The following is a 12,293-nucleotide window of genomic DNA, read 5'->3' on the forward strand; positions in this document are numbered from 1 at the left end:
AATAATTACAACTAAATATTCACTATAATTTTAGAGTCATTGAATTTTTATCTCAAAGTTGATAATTTCAGAACATACGACAATAAACCAACTAATATACAGTAATGAATTATGATTTGTGGGAGTTGTTTTATTTTTATTTTTTAAACATGAGACTAAAAGACTAAAGCTAATAAAAAATTTGTTCTATTTTTAATAAGGAATGAAAAAAATTTAAAATTTAAAAATAATAATTTTTTTTAAAAAAATAGAGGGGGCTGGAGCCCACCCTAGCCCAAGGGTGGCTCATCTCCTGAGTTTAATTGATTATTCAGAAAATGTTTCTTCATTTACTCAATTATATTTTAGCTCAGTTGGTCTTCAACTATCAGTTCGGTAGACCTTGATATCACTTAGGCTTCAAACATATTTTGTCTTAATACTTCCAATTTAACTCATGTTTAGTTCAGTTGACTCCATTTGTTAAATAACTAAAATTTAATTGATCCAACAAATTTTTATTATATTTTGAATATTTTTATTTTTATTTAGTTATTTTTCCCAATAATATTATTAGTGAGTTTTATTATGTATTTTTAAAAATTATAAAAATTACATATTTACTTAGCAAGTAAGTCAATTCACCATTTCAAATAGTTGTCTTTTTCCTAATTCATAAATTAAAATTTTAAAACAGTACAATTCAATAATTAAATGTAAATAATTGGATAAGGAAGAGCTTAATAACAAATAATATATTTAAATATTTAATATTTATGTCATTTTAAATAATAAAAAAGTTAAAAAAAATCTCATTTCAAGTCGAGTAAGTCTCTTACGAGACAATATCACAAATCTTCATTCGTATTCGTGAGACGGGTTAATCATGACATATTTACAATCTAAAATAATATTTTAACATAATTTTTTTCATAAAAAACTCAAATAAAATATTAATCTATTTGTAGAAATTTTACAAGGAGCTGAATGCTGTTAGCCTAAAAAACTTTTACCGTTGCGACTTTAGCCAAACAGTGTTGCCTCACACGATTTTAATCTGTATGCAGGAAGGAGACCACAAGTACGCCGACAATGGTATTTGGCGCCGGCGTCAGCGCCGCCGTCTCGTCAGTGTTCACATGTAATCTTTTCTCTTCCGTTTCATCGGCGTCCTATCGCGTGGCGAGATTCATCACTCCTATCGACCTAGCGCTCACGCAAACTACCTGCCGATCCTGTTTCAATAATGCTCGATATTACCAGAAGTTCAATGCTGGACCAAGAAGCATAAGTTGTGCATCCACCACGTTTTCGGATGAAAATTCAACTTCTTCAGTTTCAATCTCTGACTATAGGTAATCAAGTACCGTTCCTTGTTCCGCTATGGTACTTCACTGTTTTCTTTGATTGCCAATTCATGAAGAAGACCATTGTATCCATACTAATTATGCAGCAGCATGAGCAAGAACATATATTCAAATTGGGTACTTGATCTACAAAAATCTTGTTACTTGCGAGAGGACTACGATACTGAATACTGCTTACAAAAATGCAGAAGCCACTGATAAAACATCAATTAAATCAGTGCCATACTCATTCCCACTGTCTGCGTCAGAATAGGCAATTAAGTCCAAAGTAGGTGTTGGATTAATGAAGAGACCGTGATATTGGGTGACTTTGAGACAGCGGAGAACTCTCTTGGAAGCTGTCCAATGAGAAACTGTAGGACCATACAAAAATTGAATAAGCAGTTGACAACGAAAAAACAAATAGAGAATGACCCTTTTTTGTTGTCTTGCATTTGAATCTTGAGTCGTAAAACATGAACTTTAGAAATGGAAGCAAAAAGTTGTTCAAGATTAGACCAAATCTCTTGAGACATTTTTAAATCCAACGACCTTGTTGAGACACCTTCAGCCATTGAAGATAGATGCCAAACTTGCAGCAATTGATCTTTCCTATGCCAGTACGAGGAAATGAATTTGGAAAATAAAGCATCAATGGGTAACAATGGTAGTCCTCTCTTGATATGGATACCCGCTATATCATATCATTATTGTTGCAATCATTACGTTAATGCCATTATCATTATTATTATAATTTATATTATGATTATTGTTCTCATGATTATTACGATGATTGGCATTATCATTATTATTGTTATAAGTTTCCTACTTTCACCCTCATTTCAGCTACCCTACTTATACCCGTCTTTTACCCTGCCCTTCCCACAATGGGCCACCGAGGGTGGAACACTTGGTTGTTTTAGAAGAAGGACCTGTTCAAGAATATATTAGCAAGACTTTGAATCTTCAACCGATGTGAGTGCTATCATTTATTAGCCATTATCGTTAAATTTGGTTTGCAATGCGATAATGCTATTCCAATTGTCTAGTACATGTGTTAGGTCGAAATTTGAGGCTTCTATTTTCTCTTTTGAAGGTTTGTTTCAGATCTCATTCTTTTTGGAGCTGTGCATTATGCTCTTGTATGCCCAAACCCACCTCCAAGCGCAACATTTGAGCAAATGAAACTTTATAGAGAATTTACTGATCTAGTTGTTCTAGGAAAAAGACCATCTATTAAAGGGAAAACAATACGAGAAGCACAAAAAACGCGTCGGATAACTCGCAGCGACGAGTTTCTTGAAATCGGTACTTATTTAAGGGTGCACGTACATCCAAAGCGCTTTCCTAGGTACCAATTGGGTAATCATATGTCTATTCCTTGTTATTTATACTTTGTTGTTATGTCACAAAGAGAAGTAAGGTGATCGTGTTACACCTGATGTGGTCAGGTGTTATGAAATTGATTGGAGATCTCGAATTATCGCTGTGAGTGAATATTTTGTTGTTTTGGACAAACCTGCGGGTACATCGGTATGTGATCAGTCTTTCTCATCAATGACATTCTTGTCATGCACTAACAAAGGAGAGCTTGTTTGAAACCATTCAAAGTTCTATTTTCCCATTCTATGATTTGTGCAATAATATATTCTTTGAGTTCTCATTTTTCTCCAGTAGTGATAATTTTCAAGGTTATTAACTTGTTATGTCTATAACTGGATTGCAAACTGGATTGCAAACTGGATTGCATGTGTTATTCTCTCAATTTGACATTTTTCCTTCAGTTTTCTCACTTTATGGCTTTCTTATTTTTACCTGTTTTCTATACATTTATCTACATGTGCTGTATTAGTCCAGTTTGAAAGTTGAGTCGTGCGTCATTTTCTTGTTGGGTTTGTCGAAATAAACTTTTTAAATTGCCACAGTTTTCTGGTCCGTCCCAGCTTATTCTTCAGTTTATTGTGAACATGCATAAATTTGCACTGGACTTCTCATAGGTTGCGTCAGATGGAAGTATTTGAAGTTATGAATTTCAAATCAGTTGATTTTAAATCCATTTAATAGTCTAGATGAATTTAGATTGGGTGAATTTCAAATTCTTCTCATGCTAATTTATGTAAATACAATGATAATTTTAATGAATTTGAAATTCACCCAATACGAGGGTCATTTCAAAATTCAAATTCACCCTCCAAATCTCTCTTCAAATCAAATATTTCCTTCCAAATCAAATTCTCTCATCCAAGTGCAACCGTAATTTAGCATATAATGGTCAATTGTAATTTCCTTGAGATTGTGATGTTATTTTCTTAAAAGATACTATATATCTTTCTCATGTCACCCATTTAATTTGATCAGGTCGGAGGAACCACGGATAATATCGAAGAGAGTTGTGTGACATTTGCTACTCGTGCCTTAGGATTAGAGTCTCCGTTGATCACTACCCACCAGATTGATAACTGCACTGAGGGCTGGTATGTTAAGATTGAATATTCCCTTTCTATCAAATAGCAATGAAGTTAAAGAGTGGTGATCCTTCATTCTTTATATGCAGTGTAGTGTTAGCGAGAACAAAAGAGTTCTGCTCGGTTTTCCATGCTAAAATAAGGGTTGGTTGCCTTCTCCTATTGTTTGATTCACTATCATAATTTAAAGCATGTTCATTTTAGAGCTTATTTCCTTGCGAACATACACAAAGACTTTTTAGTTAGTTATTTTCTCCCTTGCTTGCAGCAATTTGTTGCTCTTTTGCATTATCTCCTAATTAATTTACGAAATCGGTAGCGTTCTATCCTCATTTTCGTCTAACTTATGTGCACCAATTCTTACTGGAACACCAAAAACTAGAGAATAGACCATGACAATCTCAAAAGGATAGGACCGATAAAATCCATATTTATTGTCCTCAGGAGAGAAAGGTTAAGAAGCTTTATCTTGCGCTTGCCGCTGCTCCTGTGCCCATTGGAGTAATAACTCACTACATGCGGCCAGTTAATATTGCACCTCGGCTTATTTCTGGAGGTGAGCAATCCATGGTCTTCCAAATCATTTGAATCTCTTTAGCTTCAAGAGTTTATTCATCGGCTTCATTTGTAATCCTTACCCACCATTGATGTATGTTCTCCAACATAAATCAGACACAATGTAAATTTGTTGCATGTGCAGATTTCGTTGATGGCTGGCACTTGTGCCAACTTGAGGTCCTAGAATGCAGGAAAGTTCCCTGGCCGAATAGTATGATCGAGGAGAATAACGGCATTGAGGATTGTGGATGGCCTGCTAAAAATTTTGCATATGAATGTAAAATCAACCTTCTGACAGGTCGCACGCATCAGGTACTGGTTCTGAATTCTTTGAGGGAATGGGGAGAATTTAGGATTAATTTTTGCTTCTATCATGCGCTGTTATTATTCTTATTTCTCTTTTTTCATTTAAAAAAATAAATTAGTTATTTTGATAAAATATTATTGTTGGGCTATCTCCAATGAATTCAAACTTTGGAGAGAAAATTTTAGCATTAAACTGTTGTTCGGCTTTTTCCTGCGAGTTTGAGCTTTCGGGAAAACTAATTCGACATGATTGTTTGAAAATTATTTTCGCATGCTTAACCATTCTGAGGATGACAATTTTGAACTTTCTGAGTCTCATCATTGTTCAATAAATGTGTGAATGATTTATTATTCAATTCATTTGAAATTTTTTCGCCGCTGATACACAATAGAATAAACCAGTGGCATCATGCTTTTAATAACTAGCTCAGCAGTTTTTTTATTTCTACTCTTACATGATGTCATGACTGTAGATACGGGCACAATTAGCTGCTTGTGGGGCTCCTCTTGTGGGTGACTCAATGTATATGCCAGCCGCAATTTCAGAGGCTAACTGTCCTGGACTTGATCCTTTTGGCATGAACAAGAAGGCATACACCACAGATAATGATAAAGCTCTGGCTGTTGACACATGGATTGCACACCATGGAAAGGAACCTAACGTTTCGATTGGTCTTCAAGCATGTCAGATTTCATGGGATGGGGAAGAACATCATTATGAGGCAAGATCGCCATGGTGGAAGTAGACGTGTGCCAGGAAGAGCCGCTTTAACAGTGCCTCATATTTTCTTGATAAAGTCAGTCTTTACAACTTACATCTAAACTCGTAGCTTTTTTACATAGTTTTAATGTATTGTACATAATAGCAGTCTTCAACGAGGTCTTCTTTATCATTCAAATTCAAAGGAAGATGGGTTTGTGGCAGGCTGCAGGCAGATCAGTTTGCGGAACAGAAATCTCATTTTGGTAATTTAACGTGCTCCTGTTTTAAAATAGAGTCGTATAACATCTAGCCTTTTCGATCAGAAACAACCCTTGATACTTTAATGGTATTTCCTGAGATGACTTAAATGGTTTAAACATTTTTTCTTTTTCTGCATAGCTAGGGGTAGGGTTCCTGTAAATTGATACATGTTTGAATGATCCTGAATAGTTATATATCTGCTACCCGTTTTTATTTTTAAAATTTTTTGCATCAAGTTATGAGAACAAAAGTGAACACTGGTTTATGTGGAGATACAACTCTGTACATTATGCTAGAGAATCGCCGGTGTTGCATATGAGTGTATTCGCTTTTGACCTTAGAAATCCAAAGAATATATCTAGTGTTCAAGGGCTCTATTAATATAGCCGCATATCTCGCATTCATAACCAGCTATAAACCAATTAGATGGAAAATTTAAGAAAATGCCGAAACATAGCCGGACAATGCTGGAAGGCAGATCTTCTTTGTTTAGTTATGGGAACATCATTATTCAGTTCCTGGAAGATTCTTCGGTGTTGTTTGCTATTTTCCTTCACATCAAAGCGCTGAACCTCTGTCTTTAATTCTTGAAACTTCATTATTCAGTTGTGTGCCTATCCTTAGGCACCACTTGCATGTTTCTTATGATTGAAATAAACTCTTTGTACCTAACTGCAGATAATCTTGGAGTCTTTTTTCAAGGGTGGCAAAATCAACATGGTGTAGTCCAAATCTTACAGTATATCCATCAAACCACTCAAAGTTATCGAGCAATGACCAGGCAAAGTAGCCTCTCACATCTGCTCCTTTCTTGTTAACAGCGTGATTTATGGGACAAATATTAACTACTAATCCAATATTCATTATTATATACAACCGCTTTATTGTATATATACAATAACACCTTATTGCAGTTGCCAAGGATTCCAAATTGGTGTTCATGTACTCCACTCTCTTCACATCATTGGGGAAGTCCGTAATTGAGGAACTTGGTTTCTCCACAATTCCAAGTCCTGGGAAGTAGCCGTCCATTTTCAGCAACACATATTTGAAACTTTGTCTTCTATGTAAAGAAACCGTTTTCAGAGACGAACCTAGGTGTGTTATTATATCTATCTTTTAAGAACATCACGATGTTTCCATTCCTTGAGGATACACGCAATTCCAATCAATTGCAGTCTACATATGAATTGGAGTTTTAGTGAGATGTACTGAAAGTAAGATGTCAAATTAGATCAATCTAGATATTATCGTACCCACTGGTTCGCCAACATGCATCTCATCTCTGATAGGGGTACGCAGTGCCAAACCCTCTGCTCGGGAAACTCCCGGTGCTCCTGATTTGCATTTGGAGTAAATGCAATCTTTACAGAAACTGGTATATTGATTTAACCCAATAAAGTCCAATCCTTGCCTCGTTTTCTTACGATCTTCCTTAGAAAATGCTGGGAGTAGAGATCCCAGAATGCGATGCATCTCTTTTGGATATGCTACATGTAGTATAGGGTCTAAGAAACTGAATTTAAATTAAAATTGAGTGGTGAGAGCTGAAAAGGAATAAAAAAGTTTGTTTAAAGGTATTAACAGAAGGCTTGACAAAGAAAGTACAATGTTCCGGGGGAATTGACAATCATTTGTTGTGGATTTAGACCTTTTGTTGTCAGCATTGCTCGAAATGCAGGACTAACTCTGGAATATCCAAACCGAATAGAGGCATTCCATCCAATATTTGTCAATTTATGGCAAAATCCACTTTTGATTCACCCGAATTTTACACCATTTCCATTCAGAGTTGATATGTTACTCCCATATTTGTTTACTTGTGACAATTAATTTGCTCTCCTAGCCTTTTTTATTCACTATTCATGGGAATGTTGGGAGTAGCATGAGAGAAGGATGAAAATAAGAATAGATGATACTACGTAATTACTCAGCGGAACCGTAGCTAAGTTGATCTTTTTGACAGATACGAAATAATTATCAATTCAGAAAGAAGGATTGAGCTCCCTCAGCTGCTAATCTATCTTCTGCGGAATTGCTGTGATGCTCATACAAAATGGAATTCATTATGATCCCGATGCCGCCTCCTTGTTCTTTCTAAACACAAATGTTTTCCAAAAAAAACATAAAACGTCAAATGCTTCCACCGAGACACTTGAGTCAAGGTAGTAATGTCTGTGAATACCTGGTATACATTACGATATACGTTGACTGCTGCCACATGGGACAGAATCATATTATGTGCAGCGACTAGAGGCTCTTTAATGGAGTTTCCTCTGTTGCAGTTGCCGAACGAACCAGAGCAACGAGATGGAGGGTAAATACCAGACCTATATCCAGGTGGTATATGTGTACCTCAAGCTACTTTATCTACCTACAAGCCGGACAAGTCAAGAAATCATTCGACCAATCATGCACATTGGCTGATATCTCTCAATGATTCGAGAATGTCTTATAATAAGACAAAGATCAGTACATATTTTTTCTCTCATGAATCAAGTTTTTCAGAATCCTTAATTCCCATATTTTGATAGACTGTCGAGGAGAATTAATTTTAGCTTACTATGAAGGGAAAGAAGACAAAAGACATGGATTTTGTGTCGGCTAACAGTACAAGTTGAATGACCATTGAAGGAGATTTGAACGTCGGAGAAGTTCAACTATTTAAAATTCAAGATTGTTCATCATTGAGGAACAACTATACAACTGAAGTATTCTGCAAATCTGCCTTAAACAAGATTTTGAGCACTCTTATCTTTATGTTATTAAGTTGCTCAACGTAACACACACCCTCAAGTCATATTTGATCATGAAGGGTCATCAAGTGCTACTCAACAACCCAACCTGCTCCTTTAAAAGCTATCCATTAGAGTTGTGATTTTGTCTAATCTAGGGTTCAAGAGACAATTGTTGTTTGCATTTACTGTTGAAGAGGTTGTTATTTATTTTACGCATTGTATTATGTGTCTGTTGTATCTATTTATCTTTCTTACTTGTTACAAGATTCAGTCAAGATAATATATTAGCTGACTAGTACCGGTCGACCTTTTCTGCACCTTGAAAAACAATTTCTAGCGGTCAACTATATCGTGAAAAAACAACAGACAACTGTTAAGGTCAACTTGAGTTTTGAATAAATTTTTTAAAGAGTTTATTCTCTATCTTCTAAACTCTTTCTCCTTTCCTAAATTGCTATTGAAGAAGAGCTTCACATAGAATAAATTCGCACTTAATTCAAGGTTGTTTTCAATTTTTTGATCATGATGTGAGTTTCAGCCCAAAGGTCGCCAATTTTCTTCAGATAAAAATTAACTATATATGATTTTTTTAAAAGATCAAATATATGTTTTTTTAAAAATATTCAAAATCGTAATATTTTCATCTCATAATATCATAATTTCCAAATAGACCTAAAAATTTAGGACAAAAATCTATACAATCTAGCAACGTTCCAAACGATAAACCAAAAGATGCTATAATCAATCTTAGCAATATAATTATTCTTAATTAAAGATATACCTTCAAATGCTGGAAATTAGTGCTGCTTTAATTATTATTTTTTTAATTAATTACACTCCCAAAAGTTCCCAGATCCAACCTTAATTATAGAATCGATGGTGAGGTTGCTTTCATTTGGATGTAACTTGTGAAACATAAAATTTGATAGGATTTCGCAGTATTATTATATGGTACACGTGACACACACACACAAATTGAATGGAATGGACTTCTCGCAAATATAATTTTGTAAATATTAAAGAGTAGGTCTTTTGTGAGACAGTCTCACGAATCTTTATCTGTGAGACGGGTCAATCATACCGATATTCACAATAAAAATTAATATTCTTATCATAAAAAGTAATATTTTTTCATGGATGACCCAAATAAGAGATATGTCTCACAAAATACGACCCATGAGACTGTCTTACCAAATTTTTTGTCAATGTTAAATCAAGAAGACCAGCAATGTCTTCAATCATTTTTGGTTCGAGTCGATTTTACGATTTGTTTCTCCTGAAATATATATTTATTTGAAGACCTTTCAAGATTTTCTAACTAAATGTGGAATCATTCTCTCAAGCCCATCAAAATCAATCTTTTTCCAAATTATACAGCGCCTAAACATTTTTTATTGGCCATGCAAGGTTTTCAACAATGTTAAGTTGTTATCTTTCTTTTATTTTCCTTTTTAATGCATTGACAATGAGATGAGGAAAAAAGGGCAATGCTTTAATTTGTAAATAATGTTATCTTGAAACTTCTATTTTTCTAAAAATTATATTTGATAGCAATCTTTTATATTAATCAAAATGCAGAAAAGACAAATCTTTTAATACTAAAACTTACAACTTTTATTTTATTTTGTTTCATTTTATTGAATCTTTCTCTAAAAAAAAATAAATAAATCTTTTAACTCTTTACATTTTACACATGTATACTTTACAAACTAGCTCTGCCCTAAGGATTTGAGGAAGAAGCTTCCAATCTTGGTTCACTCAGGTACCGAATAAGAGTTTTAGCCTGCCAAAAACGAAGAGAAACACAGTTCAAAAAAGACAGCACAACTATTCCAAAAATTTGTCTTTTCATGTTTTGACAACTATTGACTAATAACATTGTACGACGAAGATCGTCGGGACAAAAAGATTGAATCTTTATCCCCAAATTAAATTATAACAATTGAATGTTTTGAAAAAACTGACCTTTTTCTTAGCTTTTGAGGTTCCGGTCTGAGACAGAGTCAGGAGAGGAGGAGGAATGCCCCATTCCCTCAAAACAAATCCTATGTTTTCAGTATGGTATCTGCACAATTGCAGCAGAGTCCACACAGCGAACTCTTTCCCTTTATCGCTTCCACTCTCGATCACATCCAGCAATGCCGCGATCCCACCTTCCTCCACGATGGACTTGCGTCCAAGTTCAATCCCACTCAAGCTACTCAACACCGCTGTTATCTTCTCCGTCAATCCGCTATCCTTTTCAGCTACAAGTCCTAGAAGTGGCCTTACTGCTCCAGCTCTCACGGCTTTCTGCTTGTTCAGCCTCACCGAGCACAGCTTGTAAAGCGTAGTTAATGCGTCCTTTTTCCCTCTATTTGACCCGTTCATCAGCAGTGCAACCAATGGTGGGATCGCCCCGCAAGCTCCTATTGACAGTTTGGTCTCGTCCATCTGGGCCAAGTTCAGTAACGAGCATGCGGCATTCTGTTTAGAAACAGCGGTGCCTGTTTTCAATACTTGGATTAAGGATTTCACGGCTCCGGCGTTTGTGATCAAGGGTCGGTTGCGTTCGTGGAGAGAGAGGTTGAGCAAAGCGGTGACCGCCTGCTCCTGGGACCCTGGGTCGGAGCAAAGGAGAAGAGGGATCAAAGCGGGTATAGCGCCGGATTCTCCAATCAGTGCCCGATTATCAGCCCGTGATATCGCCAACAATCTTAACTTTCCCGCAGCCGATCGTTTCACGACAGGTGACGTTGATTGCAATTCATCGACGCAGGTTCTGACAGTGGGTCGGAAAAACTCGGTTGCGACGCTTGCTACGATCTCCGAATAAAACAAGAACTCGGAACAGGGTTCGGGCTCAGAGTCTATGCCTGGATCAGCCGCTTCAGGCACGCTAGCAAGTCGCTGGAGCTCAGCCGAAATATCGCTAGAACAAAACAGGTCGCTGTAGGCTCCCGACATTCCCAAAAACTCGTCAAGATCGAAGGAAGAACACGAAGTTTCGGAAGTGGCTGACGACTCAATGCCAAATTCGGTTGGCCCCTTATCGATAACTGTACCGTTACACTCATCAGAAACACTGCCAGATTTACCAGAGATCGGGTCAGTGGAATCGCTCTGGAAAATCTTGGACCTGACAGTGCGCATGGAACGGCCCAAAGAGCGGCTGATCCTAGCTGAGGACGGCGGCGGGGTGTAGAAATAGGAAAGACGCTGTTGGGAGTAGGAAGAAGCAATCTTGCAGCCGGGGTCTGAGCGGGAACCCTCAATCGAAACCATGGTGACTGATCAGCGAAGAAAACACTCGTTCGAACAAGATAAACGATGAAATTCAGGTTTCTTGAACGGGCATTTGAGGTAGAGGTGAGTAGATAAATGACTTTTATAGGGGATTTGAATTTGAATTTGGTTGGTTTGGAAGTGATTTGCGTGTGGGGAATGACATGAAAAGTTGGTTTTGTTGCCATTCACAGCCACAGCTGGGATGCTCCTCCGTTTTGAACACAGTATCAACTATATTGGATTAAATTATTCATATTTTAATTTATTATGAGGATTTCAACAGTTTGTTTCAAGTATTTTAATTTATTATGAGGATTTCAACAGTTTGTTTCAAGTATTCGTCCATACAAAAAAAAAAAAAAAAAAAAAAATCAAATTTCTCCACTACTACTTTTCCTAACAAATGCTAATATCTTGTTTTGTCGGTATCAAATACAAATGTTGCGTGCTTGTCCAATCGATTTTTAAACGTTCTTTTTGGAGCTTAATTTATTTTTTTTAATTGATGTGATTTAGATTAAAATAAGAGTAATAACATAACTAATTTTTATACCATACTTGTTTGGTAAAAATTTGTGTGAGACGGTCTCACGGGTCGTATTTTGTGAAACGGATCTCTTATTTGGGTCATTTATAAAAAAATATTACTTTTTATGCTAAGAGTATTACT

General features: G+C 36.1%; 3 protein-coding genes across 8 annotated transcripts; 1 reads left to right on the forward strand and 2 right to left on the reverse strand.

The window, feature by feature from the left end:
* The first annotated feature begins 985 nt into the window (after positions 1-985).
* On the forward strand, positions 986-6,804 carry LOC142548968 (RNA pseudouridine synthase 6, chloroplastic). 6 transcript variants are annotated; one of them, XM_075657652.1, is made up of 12 exons: positions 986-1,334; positions 2,172-2,300; positions 2,422-2,676; positions 2,777-2,858; positions 3,684-3,799; positions 3,880-3,934; positions 4,235-4,346; positions 4,491-4,660; positions 5,128-5,451; positions 5,524-5,630; positions 6,309-6,399; positions 6,533-6,804. In XM_075657652.1, the coding sequence occupies exons 1-9, from the start codon at positions 1,072-1,074 to the stop codon at positions 5,398-5,400; spliced, it is 1,455 nt and encodes a 484-aa protein (XP_075513767.1). In that variant the 5' UTR covers positions 986-1,071; the 3' UTR covers positions 5,401-5,451; positions 5,524-5,630; positions 6,309-6,399; positions 6,533-6,804. The 6 variants fall into 6 exon arrangements, with proteins under 6 accessions (XP_075513767.1, XP_075513773.1, XP_075513769.1 ...); XM_075657658.1 differs by having other exon boundaries at positions 5,580-5,620; positions 6,297-6,399; positions 6,533-6,565; XM_075657654.1 differs by lacking the exon at positions 6,533-6,804 and having other exon boundaries at positions 5,521-5,630; positions 6,309-6,532.
* On the reverse strand, positions 6,261-7,552 carry LOC142549956 (beta-glucosidase 47). Its single transcript, XM_075659200.1, has 2 exons — positions 6,879-7,552; positions 6,261-6,734 (listed from the first exon to the last, which is right to left on the reverse strand). Exons 1-2 carry the CDS (start codon positions 7,092-7,094, stop codon positions 6,261-6,263), a joined length of 690 nt encoding a protein of 229 aa, XP_075515315.1. The 5' UTR covers positions 7,095-7,552.
* Positions 7,553-9,946: 2,394 nt separating this feature from the next.
* LOC142548969 (uncharacterized) lies at positions 9,947-11,727 on the reverse strand. The gene is made up of 2 exons (XM_075657659.1): positions 10,322-11,727; positions 9,947-10,139 (listed from the first exon to the last, which is right to left on the reverse strand). Exons 1-2 carry the CDS (start codon positions 11,618-11,620, stop codon positions 10,077-10,079), a joined length of 1,362 nt encoding a protein of 453 aa, XP_075513774.1. The 5' UTR covers positions 11,621-11,727; the 3' UTR covers positions 9,947-10,076.
* Positions 11,728-12,293: the final 566 nt, after the last annotated feature.

This window comes from Primulina tabacum, chromosome 6 (assembly GCF_025594145.1).
Source record: "Primulina tabacum isolate GXHZ01 chromosome 6, ASM2559414v2, whole genome shotgun sequence".
Taxonomy (NCBI): domain Eukaryota; kingdom Viridiplantae; phylum Streptophyta; class Magnoliopsida; order Lamiales; family Gesneriaceae; genus Primulina; species Primulina tabacum.

Coding starts and splice junctions, on each gene's coding strand:
- LOC142548969 (XM_075657659.1), bottom strand. CDS start 11,620: ATGGTTTCGATTGAGGGTTCCCGCTCAGACCCCGGCTGCAAGATTGCT. Junction 10,140..10,321: donor CCTCAAAAGCTAAGAAAAAG/GTCAGTTTTTTC, acceptor CGTTTTTGGCAG/GCTAAAACTCTTATTCGGTA.
- LOC142548968 (XM_075657652.1), top strand. CDS start 1,072: ATGGTATTTGGCGCCGGCGTCAGCGCCGCCGTCTCGTCAGTGTTCACA. Junction 2,859..3,683: donor ACAAACCTGCGGGTACATCG/GTATGTGATCAG, acceptor TAATTTGATCAG/GTCGGAGGAACCACGGATAA. Junction 4,347..4,490: donor ACCTCGGCTTATTTCTGGAG/GTGAGCAATCCA, acceptor TTGCATGTGCAG/ATTTCGTTGATGGCTGGCAC.
- LOC142549956 (XM_075659200.1), bottom strand. CDS start 7,094: ATGCATCGCATTCTGGGATCTCTACTCCCAGCATTTTCTAAGGAAGAT. Junction 6,735..6,878: donor AGATGCATGTTGGCGAACCA/GTGGGTACGATA, acceptor TGTTCTTAAAAG/ATAGATATAATAACACACCT.